Source organism: Taurulus bubalis (genome assembly GCF_910589615.1).
Source record: "Taurulus bubalis genome assembly, chromosome: 9".
In the NCBI taxonomy this organism is placed as follows: Eukaryota; Metazoa; Chordata; class Actinopteri; order Perciformes; family Cottidae; genus Taurulus; species Taurulus bubalis.
The window spans coordinates 15,423,522-15,441,006 of NC_136597.1; the positions used below are offsets into that span (position 1 = coordinate 15,423,522).

General features: G+C 37.7%; 1 protein-coding gene across 1 annotated transcript; it reads left to right on the forward strand.

Moving 5' to 3' along the window:
* Positions 1–15,210: 15,210 nt before the first annotated feature.
* On the forward strand, positions 15,211–16,107 carry lysmd4 (LysM, putative peptidoglycan-binding, domain containing 4; the record flags this gene model as incomplete). The annotated part of the gene is made up of 2 exons (XM_079224355.1): positions 15,211–15,474; positions 15,553–16,107. The coding sequence occupies 2 exons, from the start codon at positions 15,211–15,213 to the stop codon at positions 16,105–16,107; spliced, it is 819 nt and encodes a 272-aa protein (XP_079080481.1).
* Between the last annotated feature and the right edge of the window lie 1,378 nt (positions 16,108–17,485).

Below are 17,485 nucleotides of genomic sequence, written 5' to 3' on the forward strand. Positions count from 1 at the left end.
TCAAAGGCACACAAAAGACTATAGGCTGTAACAGCATGATCTAATATTAGTGGTAGCATGGGTTGCTCCAAGTTCCGTAAAGCATGCTCAATAAGGTTGTAATAAACTAATCAATTTACTTAACAACACTGTCATACCCAAAATCAACTGGAAATGTAATTGCATTTTTCAGAACCTTTCCTTAACTTACCTGACAATATAAACAAATAGGAGGCATCAAAAAAGAGAGTTGTTGTTTAACAACATGAAGCCAGATATATGAATTTCATGAAATCTTTAGAAGACAGGACAGGTAACAGACAATGTAAACCTATTACAAATATAACGTGTGTGTGTGTGTGTGTGTGTGTGTGTGTGTGTGTGTGTGTGTGTGTGTGTGCGTGTGCGTGTGCGTGCGTGTTGAATTGCCCAATATGGCAATTCTTTTCATGTTTGAAGGCCAGGCCAATTTCCTCTATAAACCGCTGCACCAATGTGACATTTTGGTGAAGATTAACCTTAAAATAGAGCATTCTTTATTTTCTTTCCCTTATAGCTTTTTTTTTAATCAATCTTTTTCTTGAGAATTCAATTCCAGTGAAGGATGCTGTAACAATCACTCAAAAACACACACACACATAAGCAGCTGAATTCACACATCTGTGATTTTTCAAAAGCTGCCGTGATGAAAGCAGTTTTAAAGCCTTGAGGAGCACAACAAAGTGCATTTTATTTTCACTATCACATTCATCATATTCATAACGCATGGCCCAAGATGCCGTTCATATTCTTCAGCAGAGAGGTTGTTGTTGTCAAACCATCATGTGTTGCGCTAAAACTAACTGGAGGGGATGGATATGTCATGACCACAGAGGTGTCAGCGATCTGGTGCCAACACCTGTCGGTTCCCAGGGAGCTTGCATCTCTAATAACAATACTGACTTTGACATGAAGCATATAACACATCCATACATATGCATAAACTTGAATACACACATACACACACACACACACACACACACACACACACACACACACACACACTCGCTTTGTCTTTTGTGCACATACAAATGCTTTGAGGGGGAACAGAGTGCTGAAAAGATGTCATCATCACTCTCTTCAGGAGGCCATTATGGATAGGAACCTAATATACTGTGCAGATATTCCAGCATCTTTTTCACCAAGGGCTGCATATCCCTTGTGGGTGATCGGTAAAATTGGTTGACATTTTCCTGGCTCCAATTAACCTTTGATTTGACTCTCAGTTTTGCCTGTCTTCTTTTATTGTCTACTTGAAAAGAAATGGCAAAGGGATAGCACGGTTGGAAACAGAAGCATTGTTTCCCGATGTTGACCATTTCCTTATTTGGCCTAATTGTCCTCTTTCCCTGTGGATGACAACCAAATGGACAAAATATGTACCTCATCAGTATTAACCTCCTCTACAGAAGGTTAATACAATTCTGCTCTTTATTAAATTGTATCAAATAACTTTGGAAATGAAAGACGAGTGCTACTATGTTTTGTTCATGATACAACTGTCAGATGTGTAAAAAACTAACATATTAATACCAAGGCTGATCATTTTGTCCAATTGTTGAAAATATATTTGTTCTGTTCGTTTTCTTCCTTTAAATATTGAGTCCATTGCTATCTCTATAGATCACGACTAAGACTTCTATTTCAGCTATATTAGTTGTGGTATTACGGGTCAAGTCACCTGTGATTATCTGGATTACAGCAAATGCAAATACCTCGCCTTTTCTATCTTAGACTACAATAAGAAAAGAGGAATGTACTGGTTTAGAGGATTATACCAAGACTCAGGCTCCTAGACTCCAACAAACAAAACAATATTTTGACAAAAATCAACTTCATCCACCCACAAAAAAAAACTGACTCTTTGTTAAAAAAGACAAATTCATTGTTGAACGTTATCAGAATGTAAATCAACAGTGATACGAGTCTGTGTCTCTCTACTGGCAACAACATATCTATCTGGATACATGATCAACAAGCCAATACAAAAAAAAAATACATTTGTCACAATTAGGATTGGGTACCGAGTTCCAACACGTCCGGTACCTACCGGACCGAAAAGCAACTCAGATTTCGGTGCTTCCTTCCGGTGCCTGAGCCGATTTAAATACTTTTTTTTTACACTACTCTGTAAAGTTGAACGGTATATAGATACTAAAAAGGTAGCGCGGTGCCCGCACGCTAAAAACGATTATTAAAATAGCGCGGATCAGAGCGCACTCGCTGCTCTGCTCTCTGTCTGAACGTCCGTCCTTGGCTTGCTGGAACAAATCTCTCCAGTTGATATTAATGATGACGTGTAGTCCAGTAAAGCAGCAGTTTGTAGAATCCAACGGTTTCTGAGTTCTGTTGCACACGGTCCCATCAGGCCACCTGATGCTTGTGTCTGTTCTTTTATATATATATATATATATATATATATATATACATATATATATATATATATATATATATATATATATATATAATCAACTGGACATACATATATATATATATATATATATATATATATATATGTATATATATATGTATATATATATATATATATATATATATATATATATATATATATTGTTTATAGTTTGAAGTTAAAAGGTTTGAAGCTGTAGTTTGAAGTCAAGTGTTTTGTATGTACTTATTTATTTATATCTATAGTATACTTTAAACAGTTCATAATATTGTTCAATTTGAAGAAAAAAAATTGCCTTGGCAATAAAAAAGTATCGGTTCAGGCACCGTTTAGGCACCGGTATCGTTTTAAAAGTATCGGTTTAGCACCGGTATCCGAAAAAACCCAAACGATACCCATCCCTAGTCACAATTCAGTACTCTGCAATACAAAGACAATTCAATATTATCTGATTCCTTGGTGTCAGCTACAAACATTAGCATTAGCTCACACTGACTGCTCCTTTCTTTAATATCAGGCACTCGTCACCTTGTTGAATTGGAAATAAATTTGTTTTTTGTGCCGTTAGTATTTATATTACTTTTGTCAAGGATTGGGTCAAAGTGTATATGTGAGAGTTAATTTAAAACAGGTACTGAGTGGTATGTGGTTTTTCATTGTCTTGATATTGGACGCTGTCAAACATTGTATGGGAGAGAGTTTAAAAATCAGTCTGAGAACTTTTCATAAAATGTATTACAGTGAGGATCTGAGGAGGAGAAAAAACAGTTCTTTAAATCATTATAATTATAGCTATTTGCAATAATGACCAGCAGCCTGCTGGCTAAAATATAAACCAAAAGAAACGGATGTCAATAAGAGAAAGATGAAAGTTGTTTACTCAGTTAATGTTTTTGTAACATAACACCATGTGTTTGACCTTTCATACACACTCAGGCATGAAATGAAATGTAAGTATGCTTCAGTTTTAACCATGAAATTATTATAACCAATAACCAGACTGTTTTCCAAATATGAAAAATAGAAATCCAATGTGAAACTCAAATGTAGGCAACTTCTTGGTATATTTTTAAAACCTTTTCTATTTTTGCGCTTCATTTTTGCTCGCAAAAGGCAGAGTACATTATCTTCAGACTAGATTTTGGCGGTATTTGAATTTGACACTACTGGGTCCTCTTCAAGCAAAAGGCAAGTCTCCCTGCCATTGCTTCCTCCCAGGAGTAGCCATCAGATCCATGATGGCATTTTTACAGGGTTTATCCACTATATACAGTTGTCACACTACTGCATAAAGAGTCTTCTATACAATAATCTATATTTCAGTGCATCTCATTCAACTCACCGTCAGTGACGATTACAGTAAATGGCAGGAAAGCTGAGGTCATGTAGCGGTTCAACTAAGGCATAAAACCATGTTGCAGTGCCTGAGCACAACTTTCATGCATTATTAAAATCCCACGGTCACAAGTAAGCTCACATTCTATCAAACCACAGAGCAAAGGTAGGGACACTCGTGACTGCAGTTTGAACTCGCACTGAGGATACCATGCATTACAAATAGCAGCCTCTCAGAAGGGATTTTTTTCCAACTTAGCACATTCATGAAGCCTTTCAACTCAATGTTTCCTTCGGGGTATATTTGTTGGAGGTGTAGTAAAAATGACCATGACAGGCATGAATGAAGAATTACAATTAACAGTATACCCAGGAAAAAATAATCTGCCACAGACATTTCCTCACAATCTTTTTTATTGAAAGTGACCTTTTCCATGTTGAGACTGTGTTGAATTGTTTCACTATAGATAAATAGATAGATAGATAGATAGATAGATAGATAGATAGATAGATAGATAGATAGATAGATAGATAGATAGATAGATATTCCTTTATTATTTATTTATTATATTATATTTTAAGCAAAGGGGTAACTGGCTTTACCAGACCACATCCTGATCAAGTGATTAATCAATTGAAAAAAATATGACTTTAGTCTGCAGTTTTCAACAATTACTTTTTCAATAAACAATCTGCATTGTAAAACAACTCATTAACTAGTAAAAAAAACAAAAACATTATTGTATATTATCACTTTAATAGAAGTTTCTGTTGAATTTCTGCTTGAATAAGTTGCATATTCATGACCATTGTAAAAGTCTACTAGCATTGTTTGTGTCATTTACAGGATGCTATAGCTTATGATATAGCTCAAGGAGAGAGTATATTGTTTAATTTCCTTCCTGTCACTGATAATGGTCAAAATGAGAATGCATAGATTCCCATTTCAGTGATGACACTATGTTAACTAACGTGTGACTTTCCTGTAAAAGCATGTTTCTCTTTGGTTATCCATCTGTAATACCAGATAACAGATTTTGGCTCAGATAACACGATGAAAAAAAATCTCCAATTTAAACAAGGTCAGAAAGGCGTGTGCCCTTGTTTAACAGAGGTACAGGCTACAAACACAGACGGCATCATGATCCAGTACCATGCCCCAAACGCCCTAGCCCTGGTACCCAGCTAGGGCGAGGTTATACAGAGCCTCAGATCTCACAGAGCTGGAGTGCCGGCTCAACGTCAATCATAGTAATGTCAGCTGACACATTGGTGAGGGTGGTGACAGGGCAAGGTTATGTGTCACTATTCGCTCATAGCCTGCATGAGGACCAGGACTGCCAGAGCTCTGTCTCATGTGAGGGGTCACCCTTAGGGTTTGGGATCCAAATTAATATACCCCACTCCAGCCGCATAGCACCTACCAGCAAATTGCTAAATTCCTTGCCTGAAATTGTACCCAAAGCTGCCTTATGTACACCATCATTGACATGGCATTGCAACATATGAGGATGCTTGCTTTTTTAAGTCTGCATGTTTGCTCTCCTCACAAAATCATTAGTTAACCTTTTTAATTTGTTGTCTAGTATTCAATAACATACTCGATATTATCATCACAACATAGTCTCATTTGTGGCGAATCATTCTACTTATCTACAAATGAGAATAGGATCAATCTGCCGTCTTAGCAATCACTTGCAATCAAAATTTGGCCGTCACTCTGATGAACAATTAATGAGACACACCAGACACCATCTGCACTACTTGCACTACTCTGACTACTCTGTTGTATTTAGTTTTTTTTCTAATATTTATCTTGTTTATTGTATATAATATGTATATATGTACGATGAGAGCTACATGAAAAATTCAAATTCCACGTATGTGTAGACACACATGGCCAATAAAGCTGATTCTGAATCAATTGATTGTTTGGTCTAGAAAACATCAGAGAATAGACAAAAATCGCAATTTTGCCTAGATGCCAAGGTGACTTATTTAAATTGCTTCTTTTGTCCAACCAAGAATCCAAAACTAGGTGTTACAGATCGATCGATTAAATAAACTAACTAGAACTAATTTTGGTCGAGAACAGCTCTAGGAGAAAAGCAGCAAATATTATCATTCAAGACATTAATAGATACATTTTTCGATCATATTGACGACTGAGCTCATTAACAAGTTCTAATAAAACAACAAATGGAGTAAGTGAAAAATGCATGTTGGTCAATTCTCTTTGAAAAAATAGCATTAACCTCACGAAACATACAACAAGCACATCTGACATACAGTGAACTCATATATAGCATTAATGCCCACCCAGTTATTCTAGCACAAAACCTGTTATATTAGAGCAATCCATGAGATCTAAACCTGCAGTGATGCTGTGTTGGTTTGAATGTTCCTCCACCGGTGATGGATTGTTGAATTAGGCCCCTCTGAGTTGTGAATCACGTTCACCTGGGCGGTTGACGTTTAATCAATAAACACCTGAACTGTTGTCATGACCCTAAGCCATAAGGATTTCATTTGGTTTTCCCCAGACCAACTGCTGCAGGACCCCCGCGGATGTCCGAGACAAACCTCCAATCACCTGTGGTTTATGTGAACATCCACCCAGCAGATAAAATCAAAAATCTTATGCTCTATTTTCTGCAAGATAAATAATCAAATGTATAAGGCAGTAGTGTGCAATCAGGCCTGTGTCAACACTTCAATAATATTGAAAAGAATAAGTGTTCAACGCTAATGATGACATAAAACATTTACCCTTGTTGTGCAGAAAATATTTTAAATGGTTGGGAAGAAACAGGAGAGATATAACATCAAAATGTTGCATTTAAATAGTAAAGCTAGGTTTTTAATGTAACATCTTGTGGGGGTTTTTTTTAAGAGTCATTTGGCTTCAGAAAAATATCTCACACGGTTGTATTTTACACAAGATACTGAAACATGATATAATGTGGCCATAAAGCAATGAGTTCATAGATGTGGCATACATGAATCTTTCACCTCAATAAATATTTAATCTTTGCTCTGAATCATTTACAGCAAAGCCCTTACTGTTGTTCTTTAGGCAACATGTGCATGCAGTGTACATGGTTTTATCCCCATTTCTTGGTCCCTGCCTGCCTCCCTTTCACCTATCTCTCTCTCTCTCTCTTTCTCTCTCACTCTCTCTTTCTCTCTCTCTCTCTCTCTTTCTCTTTCTCTTTCTCTCTCTCTCTCTCTCTCTCTCTCTTCTCTCTCTCTCTCTCTCAGTTGGACAAGCTGCTCAGTGGCCCGGAAATATGGGACATTATGCCGCTCTATTGATTGTCATTCAGAGTTACACACTAAATCTGAATGCAATGTAAATGATATGATGATTCCCTCTAAGGCAACATTAACTTTACTATTCAGCTGTTTCAAGTGCAAAGGTTGACTTCATGAGTCAATGAAGTAAACAGTGAGGTTCAGTTAATGTAGTGGTTGCGCTGGCAGATAGACATACAACAACAAAAACTATTTTTGAGCAATCATGGTGAAAAAAGGGGCAAAAGCATTCGCATATGAGATCAATGACGACTGAATGATTATTTTAATTAAGAGACTGGTTAATATCCTTCAACACAAAATCTGAATTGCTTGAGTCAACTGTGCTATCTAGTTAAAGGAGTCAACTGGAGGTCATTTGGGGTTTCTGGCTGAATGAGTATGCGTATGTGGAAAGAAATACTAGAATATGCATGACTGCTATCAACTCCATGTTTAACCAGTCTTGCTTGTAGCTTAGCCCTGTATGAAATGGGACTAGAAATAATATGCACATAGTGCATTTCATAAAAAGGCAGGACTCTAACCACTCAGTATAATAAATATGCTGTAACCTTGACAGATCAATTTGTCAAGCCACAACCCAACTGAAACCTTATTTACACATGTTTATTCAGTTCATGGGGAAGTATTGTTCATCAATTGACAGGTCAGATAAAACAAATGTCTAACTTTTATCACAGTTCTGCTCATGAAAACCATTGTAATCTATAGTATTGAATAATTCACTCTAAGCCTTATTATTTCTTCACTCAAATCTTCCAATTTCAGCTCAAGGAACAGAAAATCGTGCCGTTAATTATGTCTCTGGAGGCTTTTTTCACTATTATTTTTCGATTTAACAGCTCACGATGCTAATATCTTCATTATCTTTATTTTTACAACACTCATCACATGTTAACCATACTAGTTTGTTTGTTGTTATTTGTAAGAAAAAAATCTCCTGTGGAGAAATGCTACAATGTCGTTGTACACTTCAGCTGTACTAGTAAATAAATAACTGAGATGAAAAGTGTGTGACTGGTTCCTTTATGTGTCTATTTTCAATGGAATTTTCTCTCTATCCTTTTCTTTCCTATCTTACTTGCCACCACATTAAAAGCTTTATAACCAGGCTTACTTCCATGTCCTTCATTTAACTTGAGATTGTGTTAAATTTCCCTTGGGGCAGTTATTGTGTTTTGTTTAGTTTTGCAATAATAAATTAGTTGCATGTGATGTATCTGTCACCCCAGCGTCACTTTAAGTCGACAGAGACACATTTTTCATAAATTTAGTATGTAAGTCGACTTACAGCTGCTTCAATCTCATTCTTGGCCCACTTTGGATGTAGATAGCAAGCTACGTAGAAAAGCCTGACAACACAGCTCTGATTGGTCAATTGTTTCTTGAGCCAACAGTCGTCATTGATCACAACACTATTTACAACACCTATTTAAATGGCATGTGAATCAGGATCCGCTCTACTCCAGTCCACATGGTAGTAGTAATGCACCTGACTTTGATCCATTTAGTTACAACAATTACAGCTATCGGTAACAGCAATCTAGCTAACAACTAACCTAAAACAAACACAAAGATCAACCGCATTCATGGACTGAGAGCAAGATGAAAGTGTTACTGTCTCCATGTGATCTAGCTCAGGCTCGCTTATCCACACAGATCCTTGATGGTTGAACTCATCAGAGACCAGGTAAACGCATCTCAAGCAACAGAGAAAAACAGCAGCTAATTTCTGTGTGATTTCAGTGTCACTTTTGCAGTTATTCTCACAAGGGACAAGCCCTTTAAGTGACGCAGTTACACTTGGGAGGAGTAAAGATTGTGAAGGTGAAATTATACTTGGACACTCATTTTGAGATGCCTCCGACATCGGAAATGATTGACTAAGCATCAATTTGCACCTGTTGATTTCACCAACACAACAGTAGATGGATATGTCTTGCATTATCAGGCCATATTGTGCTTTAACTATATATACCCCGAAAGTAACCGTGTTTACATGATTTCACCTCACTTTATGAGATAACGCAACAAGGGAGTAGTTAGTCTTGAATTGGGTCCACCTGTATTGCAATCATCCAGCCAGAGTGATCGTGTTTACGTTATTTGATTCACTGTGACAGAGTGACAGCGTTACTGAAAAGCAGAATACTGCTGAGCCTTGCTTTATGTCGTCTTTACTGTAAACAATCCCAACCAGCAGAAATGTATTGCAGGAAGCACAAGCCCCCTTGCAGACCAATCACAGTTGCTGCTATCTCCACGTAATAGCATCACACCACACACATACCGAACAACAAAAAGAGTGCAACATAAGAGATTATTTCCCCTCAGAACAGCATCATCAACAGTGTATCCTGTCCACAATATTTGGATATGTCCTTAATTCTGCATTTGTGATACATTTCACCACAACTTCAAGTTCTTGATATCAAAATTGTTCCACAATTGCAAGCACCACTATGCCAATTTTTACTTACCTCGTCTTCTCTCTTTCAGCTCTACGGTAAGTGTGCTTTGTCCATCTGAAACTCTGAAGCCTGTTTTGAAAACAAATAGGTCTATATCATATACTTGATAACTGTTTTCTGACTTTTTTGTAATACTTAATATGAGTTACAAAACAAACATTGCAGCGACTATTCAAAATCCAGGTATTTGCCATGTTGGATAACATTTGAGTTAAGTCTTAATTCTCACCTGTACCGCCTTCTCTCTCTGCTTGGTTTGCATCGCCTTCTTTCTGGTACCGCACCTGTATTGACCACAGGTGAGTATCAATATCAATGTCACGTTCTGTGTGCAACAGCTCACAAAAAAAACACGTAAAGTCACACTAGACCAGTTGGAAACCACTGAAAGACATGACGTAATGCTATATGTATGTGCAGTTGATGTGGATCACCAGTGTGGGCTAAAGTCCAGTCAAGGCACATTTTGATGGATCAGTATTAGCCTTATCAACCTAAATCTATTTCCAATCCATTGTTTGCTGCAGTACATCAACTGTCAAAAATGTTGAAATGAATAAAGAAACACAGATTAAAGAAGTATGATTCTTTACAAACCACCCTGCCAAAATACCATACTAAACTAGCTAGTACATAGTGTAGGACACTACAAAACAATACATAGAACTATTCACTGCACACTGTATATAAACACATTTAATGAAATAAATCATAATAATAAATCATATTCAATATCACAGGACTTGGGTGAGGACTTGGGGCAAACAAAATATATTTGGGACATCCCTACTCTCCATATCTACAAGTTCCAACGTTTGACTGGGACACAAACCTGCTTCTTCTTTTTTATGAAGCAACAGCTTTATACTTGTATGATGTCCCTGTGTGAAGCCTGTCCTGTCAGGTCAACAACAAAATTAAGCTTTTTCTTTATTTTTTGCTTGACACTGCGTTTTTATACCACATTCAATTATCCCCACAATGACACAAGTACCCGCAATATAACATAGTTATCAGTAGCGGCCAAGTATTATTGTAACTAAATGTAAACTAACGTTTTCGAGTTAATGGACTGAAGACATCTTAAATTAACTTGGCAAACACCCCCCAATATTGGCATGCTCATTTTAGCGAGCTAGCTATCAAGTGTTGTATATATTACATTTCTGTAATGTAAATAAATAGTGGAACCGTTCTGGCGTCACTAAACGTGGCATTTATTTACTGGATTAACACGTGTGTTTATTGACAATGGGCCGTATGCTGGTGTTAATTTAATTATTAAGCCATTATCGTCCTGTGCACTGCAGTGAACGGTGTCACTGCAAACAGGAGCTCCTCAAACACTTCAACGTGTTGCCATTTATTTAATGTCAGTATCGTGTGTACAGTGAGCTATATGGTCCCTTTGCTCTTAGCTAAAAGTGGACTGTAAATCTCATGGGAGGATGAGCAGTGATACCTTCAAACTAGTTTACGCCCATTTAAACGAATGCGCGCGGTACAGAGCTGACCAATCAGGCTCCTTGTAGGCATGACACGTCACGTTCCAAACCGTAAAGATGGACACTTGCGCAGAATTCACAAACGTGGGAATTCGATTCATATGTAGCAATAATTATGAAGAATTGACGAGACATTTGAAACATCTGTGTATTTGTGTTTCTTTTTAATCCATCTACATATTACAGTGCCATGGGTTTTCTATTTATAGTGTAAATTATGTATTGACAATGTAGCTTTTTTTCTGGATGTTTATCTGTGTATTTATTTGTATAATCACTTAAAGCCTGTACAAATTAATATTTTAGATGAGTTTTTATTTCATGGTAACTTTTTCACTTCAGATAAACAAGGCTACCATGGGGTAAATCGTATTTGACACCGGTCAATACAATATGACCTGGTGTTCAGCTGTGTAACTGAGTTGATTAGATAATTTTTATTTAAAGGGTATGCTATATGCTGTGTGGTTGATCAGCTAAGCTTGGGGTCCACACCTGACCCACAATACATAACACATTACATGATGACGACACACCCAACATACCTTAAATACATACAAACCAAACACAAGACATGATAAACGTTCATTGCATATGCATAAAAGTACATGTATAGACCATTTGAAGCCAGTCAAGTACATACAATTAAAAATCCATAAATTAGAAGGAGAATCATAAACATACATAGATGATGTGAATGAGAATTAAGCTAAACACAAATATTAAAGACTAGCACAGAGCTACCTCCTATTCAGTATGTCCTCTGCATGGCAATAAATGCCTCTGCATATTATTTTTGTTGTTGTTGTAATGGCTCAGTAAATTAGTTTTTTTCAGCGAGTTATTCCTTGGGTACCAGTTTTGACCGTTACCGGCAAACCTGGTGTTGTTGTATGTGTATTATTGCAGTAAGCTATTTGGTCAAATAGAAATGATAGCATCTTCGAGTTAGTGCTGAAACAATGTGGCCATGATTGAGAATATCCTTGATTTGATGGTGAGCTATGAGAGGTTATCTTTCAGCTTTGCTTGCATACGGCTCATAAATGGTTTGAAGGGGTTTTTACATTAATAAGGCGATTAACCTAGGCTGTAATATGTTCAGATGAACCACCCAATGCAATATTCCATACCTGTTAACAATAGCAATCAATAACAGAGTGGAATGAAAATAATACTATGCCATATGCCAAAAAACCTTCTTCATTAGTTCCATCTGATAAGCAGATGAGCGGCTATATACAAACGTTAAGAGATATGAAAGATCCATAGCCCCATCTAGTGGTCATATAAGGCACCACCACAACCACCACCACCTTGACCTTTCTGAAACCTCTGTGGTATTTTCCCTGAGGTCCTAGGAACCAATATTCACTTTCTAGCATGCTCTTAGCCCAAGGCTGTGTGCTGTTGCTATCCTCGCCACTACTTGTCTTGAGCTTGAAAGGAGGCGTAGAGGAACAAAATTGACAGGCCCTGTGCTTCAGTGGCATAGATGAGATGTAATGATGACTTTCTACCAACAGATGTCAGGAATAGATGAGTATTTTGGTTACTAAATATTAATAAGAATAGAACATTTTGAAAAGAAAATACCCTTAAGGGGAATTCTCATATACTATTTTTACATCATACACCTCTGTTTTAAGTTGCGGGTTTTAATAGGTCTAAAGAAGAAAATGTATAGTGATGATAATGTAACGGACTGAGTGTCATGTAATGTTAACTTGTTATTAAGAAGTTGTTCAAGATAAGAGTAATGGATATTGTATTTACTGAGTTCAGGAGGTCAGTGAAGGTCTCATGACCTGTGAAGCTGTTAAACCTGTCAATCATTCTAGCTATTTATGGGGGTGGGTGGCACAAGCTAGAGAGAGTGGGATGTCTGTTGTTGTCCTGCTAGCCTGTGGAGAGTTAGTCTATGACTGGGAGCGTTTAGCGGTGTTGGCTGTTGTTTTTGGCTTAAGTTACATCCCACAGTAGCCTTGAAACAAGCAGGATAATGTCTCATAGCTTTCCTTACCAAGAGTCGCTATAATGTTATCTAAAATATATAATATGGGATTTTGAGTGCAGAGTAACAACAACAGTAATAATAATAATATTTGAATAATGAGTGTATTATTTTACTTTTAGAATGTATTGTGTATCTTTCAAAGTCTATTATCTGAGATCTGGTGGTTTCTATATTGTACACTGAAATATGTTTGTTTGTAGGTTGTTCATGTTCAGTCTAAAATTCTGAAAAATACAAATTATAATTATGAATTACTGCTAATATAATACTAAGAAGAAGAAGAAGTAGTCATAATAATCATAAGTGTGATAATTATACATTTCCTCATTTCATTCATTCATTTAAACTAGTGAGGGTCCTTAGTGTTGTTGTTGCCAATGTTGTCATATTCCAGAGCAATGGGTAACGCTTTTCTTGTGGGAACTTGTTTGAGAAGCCACGAAGAAGAAGTAGGCTAACCAGTAGCCAGCTAGCTCCACCAGTTGTTGTTGTAATGTTAGCAAGTCAAGCCGGGGAGGACTGCTTTGGGAAGGCGGTGGTGGGCTGCAAAACTGCCGCTAAAGCATTCGGATAAGGTAACTGGATGTGGAGAATGCGGTCAGAGTTATAAAGTATGTTATACTATATAACGGATCACTAGTATTTATGTATGCGGTGTCAATCACACGAGCTAGTTGGCTACATGTAACTGGAGCTGAAGTGAAGCCGTCCGCTTCACTTGACTGCCGACATCTGGTTGAACATCAGAACCTGCTAGCATTAGCATTGGATTCCATTAGCATTGGATTCCGTTAGCATTAGCTAGCTGCTGTTAGCTACCGTTTATGCTGCCTTCAAGTGCTCCTTGTGAACCTCGTGCACCGACATGATTTGTAAATAAAGCTGGCTGAACTGTCAACAGTATGACGTCACAGTTATGTTTTACGAATGAATCAACGCAACGTTCACTGTTGGATTGAATTAAATATTTGGATTTGGATTTACAATCGCATAAATAGGTTTTTGATGAACCACACAACTGTTGATAACTTACTTTGTATTGCGGTAAATGCAACATGTAAAGCATTATGCAGCATGATTTGGGTGCTGTCTCCTGTGCGGTTTAAACAAACTACCGTGAGTTTGCGTGTTGCTTCGGTTCGTTGAGGTAACGTTTAGTGTGGAAGCTATAATTAAACAACCACACTGAGCTTTACTTAAAAAAAAAGGAGCCATCGGCCCACAAGTGAACTCTGGTGCGATTTGTGTGTGGTTCACAGCAGACAATCCACAGTCATAGTGAGTGTTTGTCTTGCAGTTCCTCTTCGAAAAGGGAGCAAAACATAGCGACGCGAGCACACGCTGTAAGCGGATAGACTGCCGTTACCTAACGGATCTCTTTGAGCTCTTTGTGACCACCGAAGTGAAACATCAACCTGTTAAGTTTTGTGTTTGACTCAACGACACTGTACACTCGCACTCACGTTGTGCCTCAAATTGAAACCATGTTCTCCTTCTTTGGTATGACAGGTCATGACTTGTAAACAAGTGTTTTTCTAGATAAAAGTAGATAAAACAGTGAGGTGGGCTGTACATTGAGCAGCTAGCTATAGGCATTCAGATGAAGTGGCCTAAGCAGATATAATGTCGATATAAAGCCAGGTCAAGCCGAAAGTATCTGCTCTTCACTTGGGTGAGGCAGATTAAATCTACATTAGGTCAGGGCTGGAGAATGGTGTCACCGGTCATGGGGTCCAGTAGAGTCCTGACGGGACAGCTTGATACCCACTGTGGGACCTAATGTTAGGTTAAAACATCATTTAACATGAATGCTGGGGTGCTCACCCGATATTAGACGTTTTGGACAAAATTTATTTGACTGTGTATTGATTAATATAGGTTTGTGTTAAACATGTTGTTCAGTTGCTGCCCTCCTTTAGCATTCAGCAACTACACTTTGTATGGGGTGTCTATGTGTGTGTCCAAATGCTCTTTTCTAAAAGACACATGAGAAACCCTGCTCCATTACACAAGGCAAAAAAGGCTAGCTGGAAGTATACATGAACAAGTCGAACATGTGTGTATGTGTATATATATATATATATATATATATATATATATTGAACTTGGGATATCCTTACAGGCTGGTGCTTCATCATGCGGCGGGGGGAGCACATTTCACAGGCTTTCCAGGCCCCGGTGGATGTCCACGCCAGTGCAGATGGCCAGGTTTACATGTTCAATAGTAGGCCCAATGAGTCTACTGTATCCTCAGATGATGAAGAGCTCAATGTCATGGAGATGAGGCCGCGGGTTTTCCAAGATCAGGAGCAGGACTGTCTAAGGAACATCCAGCTGCTGGAGCGCGAGGTACTAGATGGTGACAACCTCAACAAGCTTGCACTGCAATATGGCTGCAAGGTAAAGATTTTGGATAGTCACTGATCATTTCTGGGGTTGATCTCTTCCAAGTGTTGACATTCCTGTTTTTTTCAACAGGTGGCGGATATAAAGCGGGTGAACAACCTTATGCAAGAACAAGATTTATTTGCTTTGAAATCTATCAAAATACCTGTTCAGAAACACAGCTTTTTAACAGAGATGTACACGGACCTAAGCGACCCTCAAAAAGAAATGCCACATTCATCCACCACACTTGTGAAGCCTCAGGACCGAGCCAGAGCCCAGCCACACCTGCAGGAGGTTACAGACTTCCTAATGGAGGTGGACCACGATATTGAGAAACTGATTCAGACCACAAATGATCAAGATGATGATTTCTTGGATAACTCAGAGAAACAGCAAAGGTTTGGTTTCAGAGGGCAGCCGCTGACCCGTCACGGTGCAGACTGGGGCATCCAGTGGTGGAATGCTGTTGTTGCCATGCTCCTGATAGGCATTGTCCTGCCATTATTTTATGTGATTTATTTCAAGACAAAAGATAATGGGGTAGTTAATGATAGTGGTGCTTTACAGTTATCCACCACCTCTTCAAACTCCTCGGGGACGGGCCTTGATACAAGAGGAACGGAGCATTTTCAAGAACCAGGATAGTGCAGAAACAAGAATATTTGTTAAGACTGTACCGTTTGACGGAAGCAAGTGACAATCAAGATGAAGCCAAATTTCAACATTTTAATTGTGTAATACTCCCATGTGTCAGTGGATATTAACTTTGTTATGTTGTACTTTCACAACTGTCATGTTTGATGCAGATACTTCAATGATTGTCCTGAAGTGAAATTGCTGCACTGCCCTTATTTTCTCTTGACAATTTAGGACACTAACATTTCATCAAACTGCCTTCAAAGCTAACAGTTCCCTGACATCTGTGATCCTTCGGTTTGAGAAACAGTTGCTTGTTGGGATCACTGTTCCTCCTTCCTTCCCAAAGTTAAGGTATTAAATGGTTGTGTCTTGAAGTTCCTCACATGACACAAGCTGAGTAGTAATTGCAAATAGTTAATGTATTTTGTCTGAGGAAAAAAAACATCAGCTCTGTAGGCATTTCTGTGCTTCAACACAACTTGCCTTTCCACCCGTGCCTGTTGCCAGTATCAGCAAATCAACAAGTGTCATCATATCAGTGTCATATACTGACACTATTTATAGCTGTCCCAATAAAGTAATATGTATTTTAAAATGTTGCAGAAAAAGGAAAAAGCATGTGACGTTTAACTGTATTTAACATGGGTTTGAGCATTATTTGTGTGCCTTGTTTGATTTACCTTATTTGTTGATTGTTTAGTTATTGCTGTGCACCTCATGCCTTCTCTCTTGGTCTGAATACAGTGCCAAATGTGTACATTGTGTTTACAGTCAGAATGTGTTGCAATTCTTTATCCTGTTGGATTGTATGTGCTCATTTGACACTTTGCAATCTTTAACCTTCAAGGTGTTGCAAAATTACATAAATTCCCTGAATTATGTGCCTTAAACCTTCATTGTCAGGTTGATATAGTATTGCACACGGAATCTTACGTTGTCTGATGGGTAATTATGTCCACCATGAGCCGGAGGTGAATTTGCGTGGCTTGTCCAATGCACTTTTTAAAGTCTAAAGTATTTTAATTTAATGAAACTAGAACTTGTTGACAAAAAAAAACTTTAAAGTCGATTTGTAAACCTTTTCAAATGGAAAAATTGACATGATGGATGTCCAAGAATATTTTTATGCAGCATGTTCCTATTTAAATAGAAACTTCCCTGAAGTATCCTTTGACATGATGCGTCTCGTTTCTTGTTTTTTTTTCCTCATCTTATCTTAAGTCTTATCACACTTGTGTATTGATATGTTATGCACAGACTTGGATGAGATTACTCACTACTGACATAAAATATACAGCTACATACAACCATATATATATATATATATATATATATATATATATATATATATATATATATATATATATATATATATATATATGTG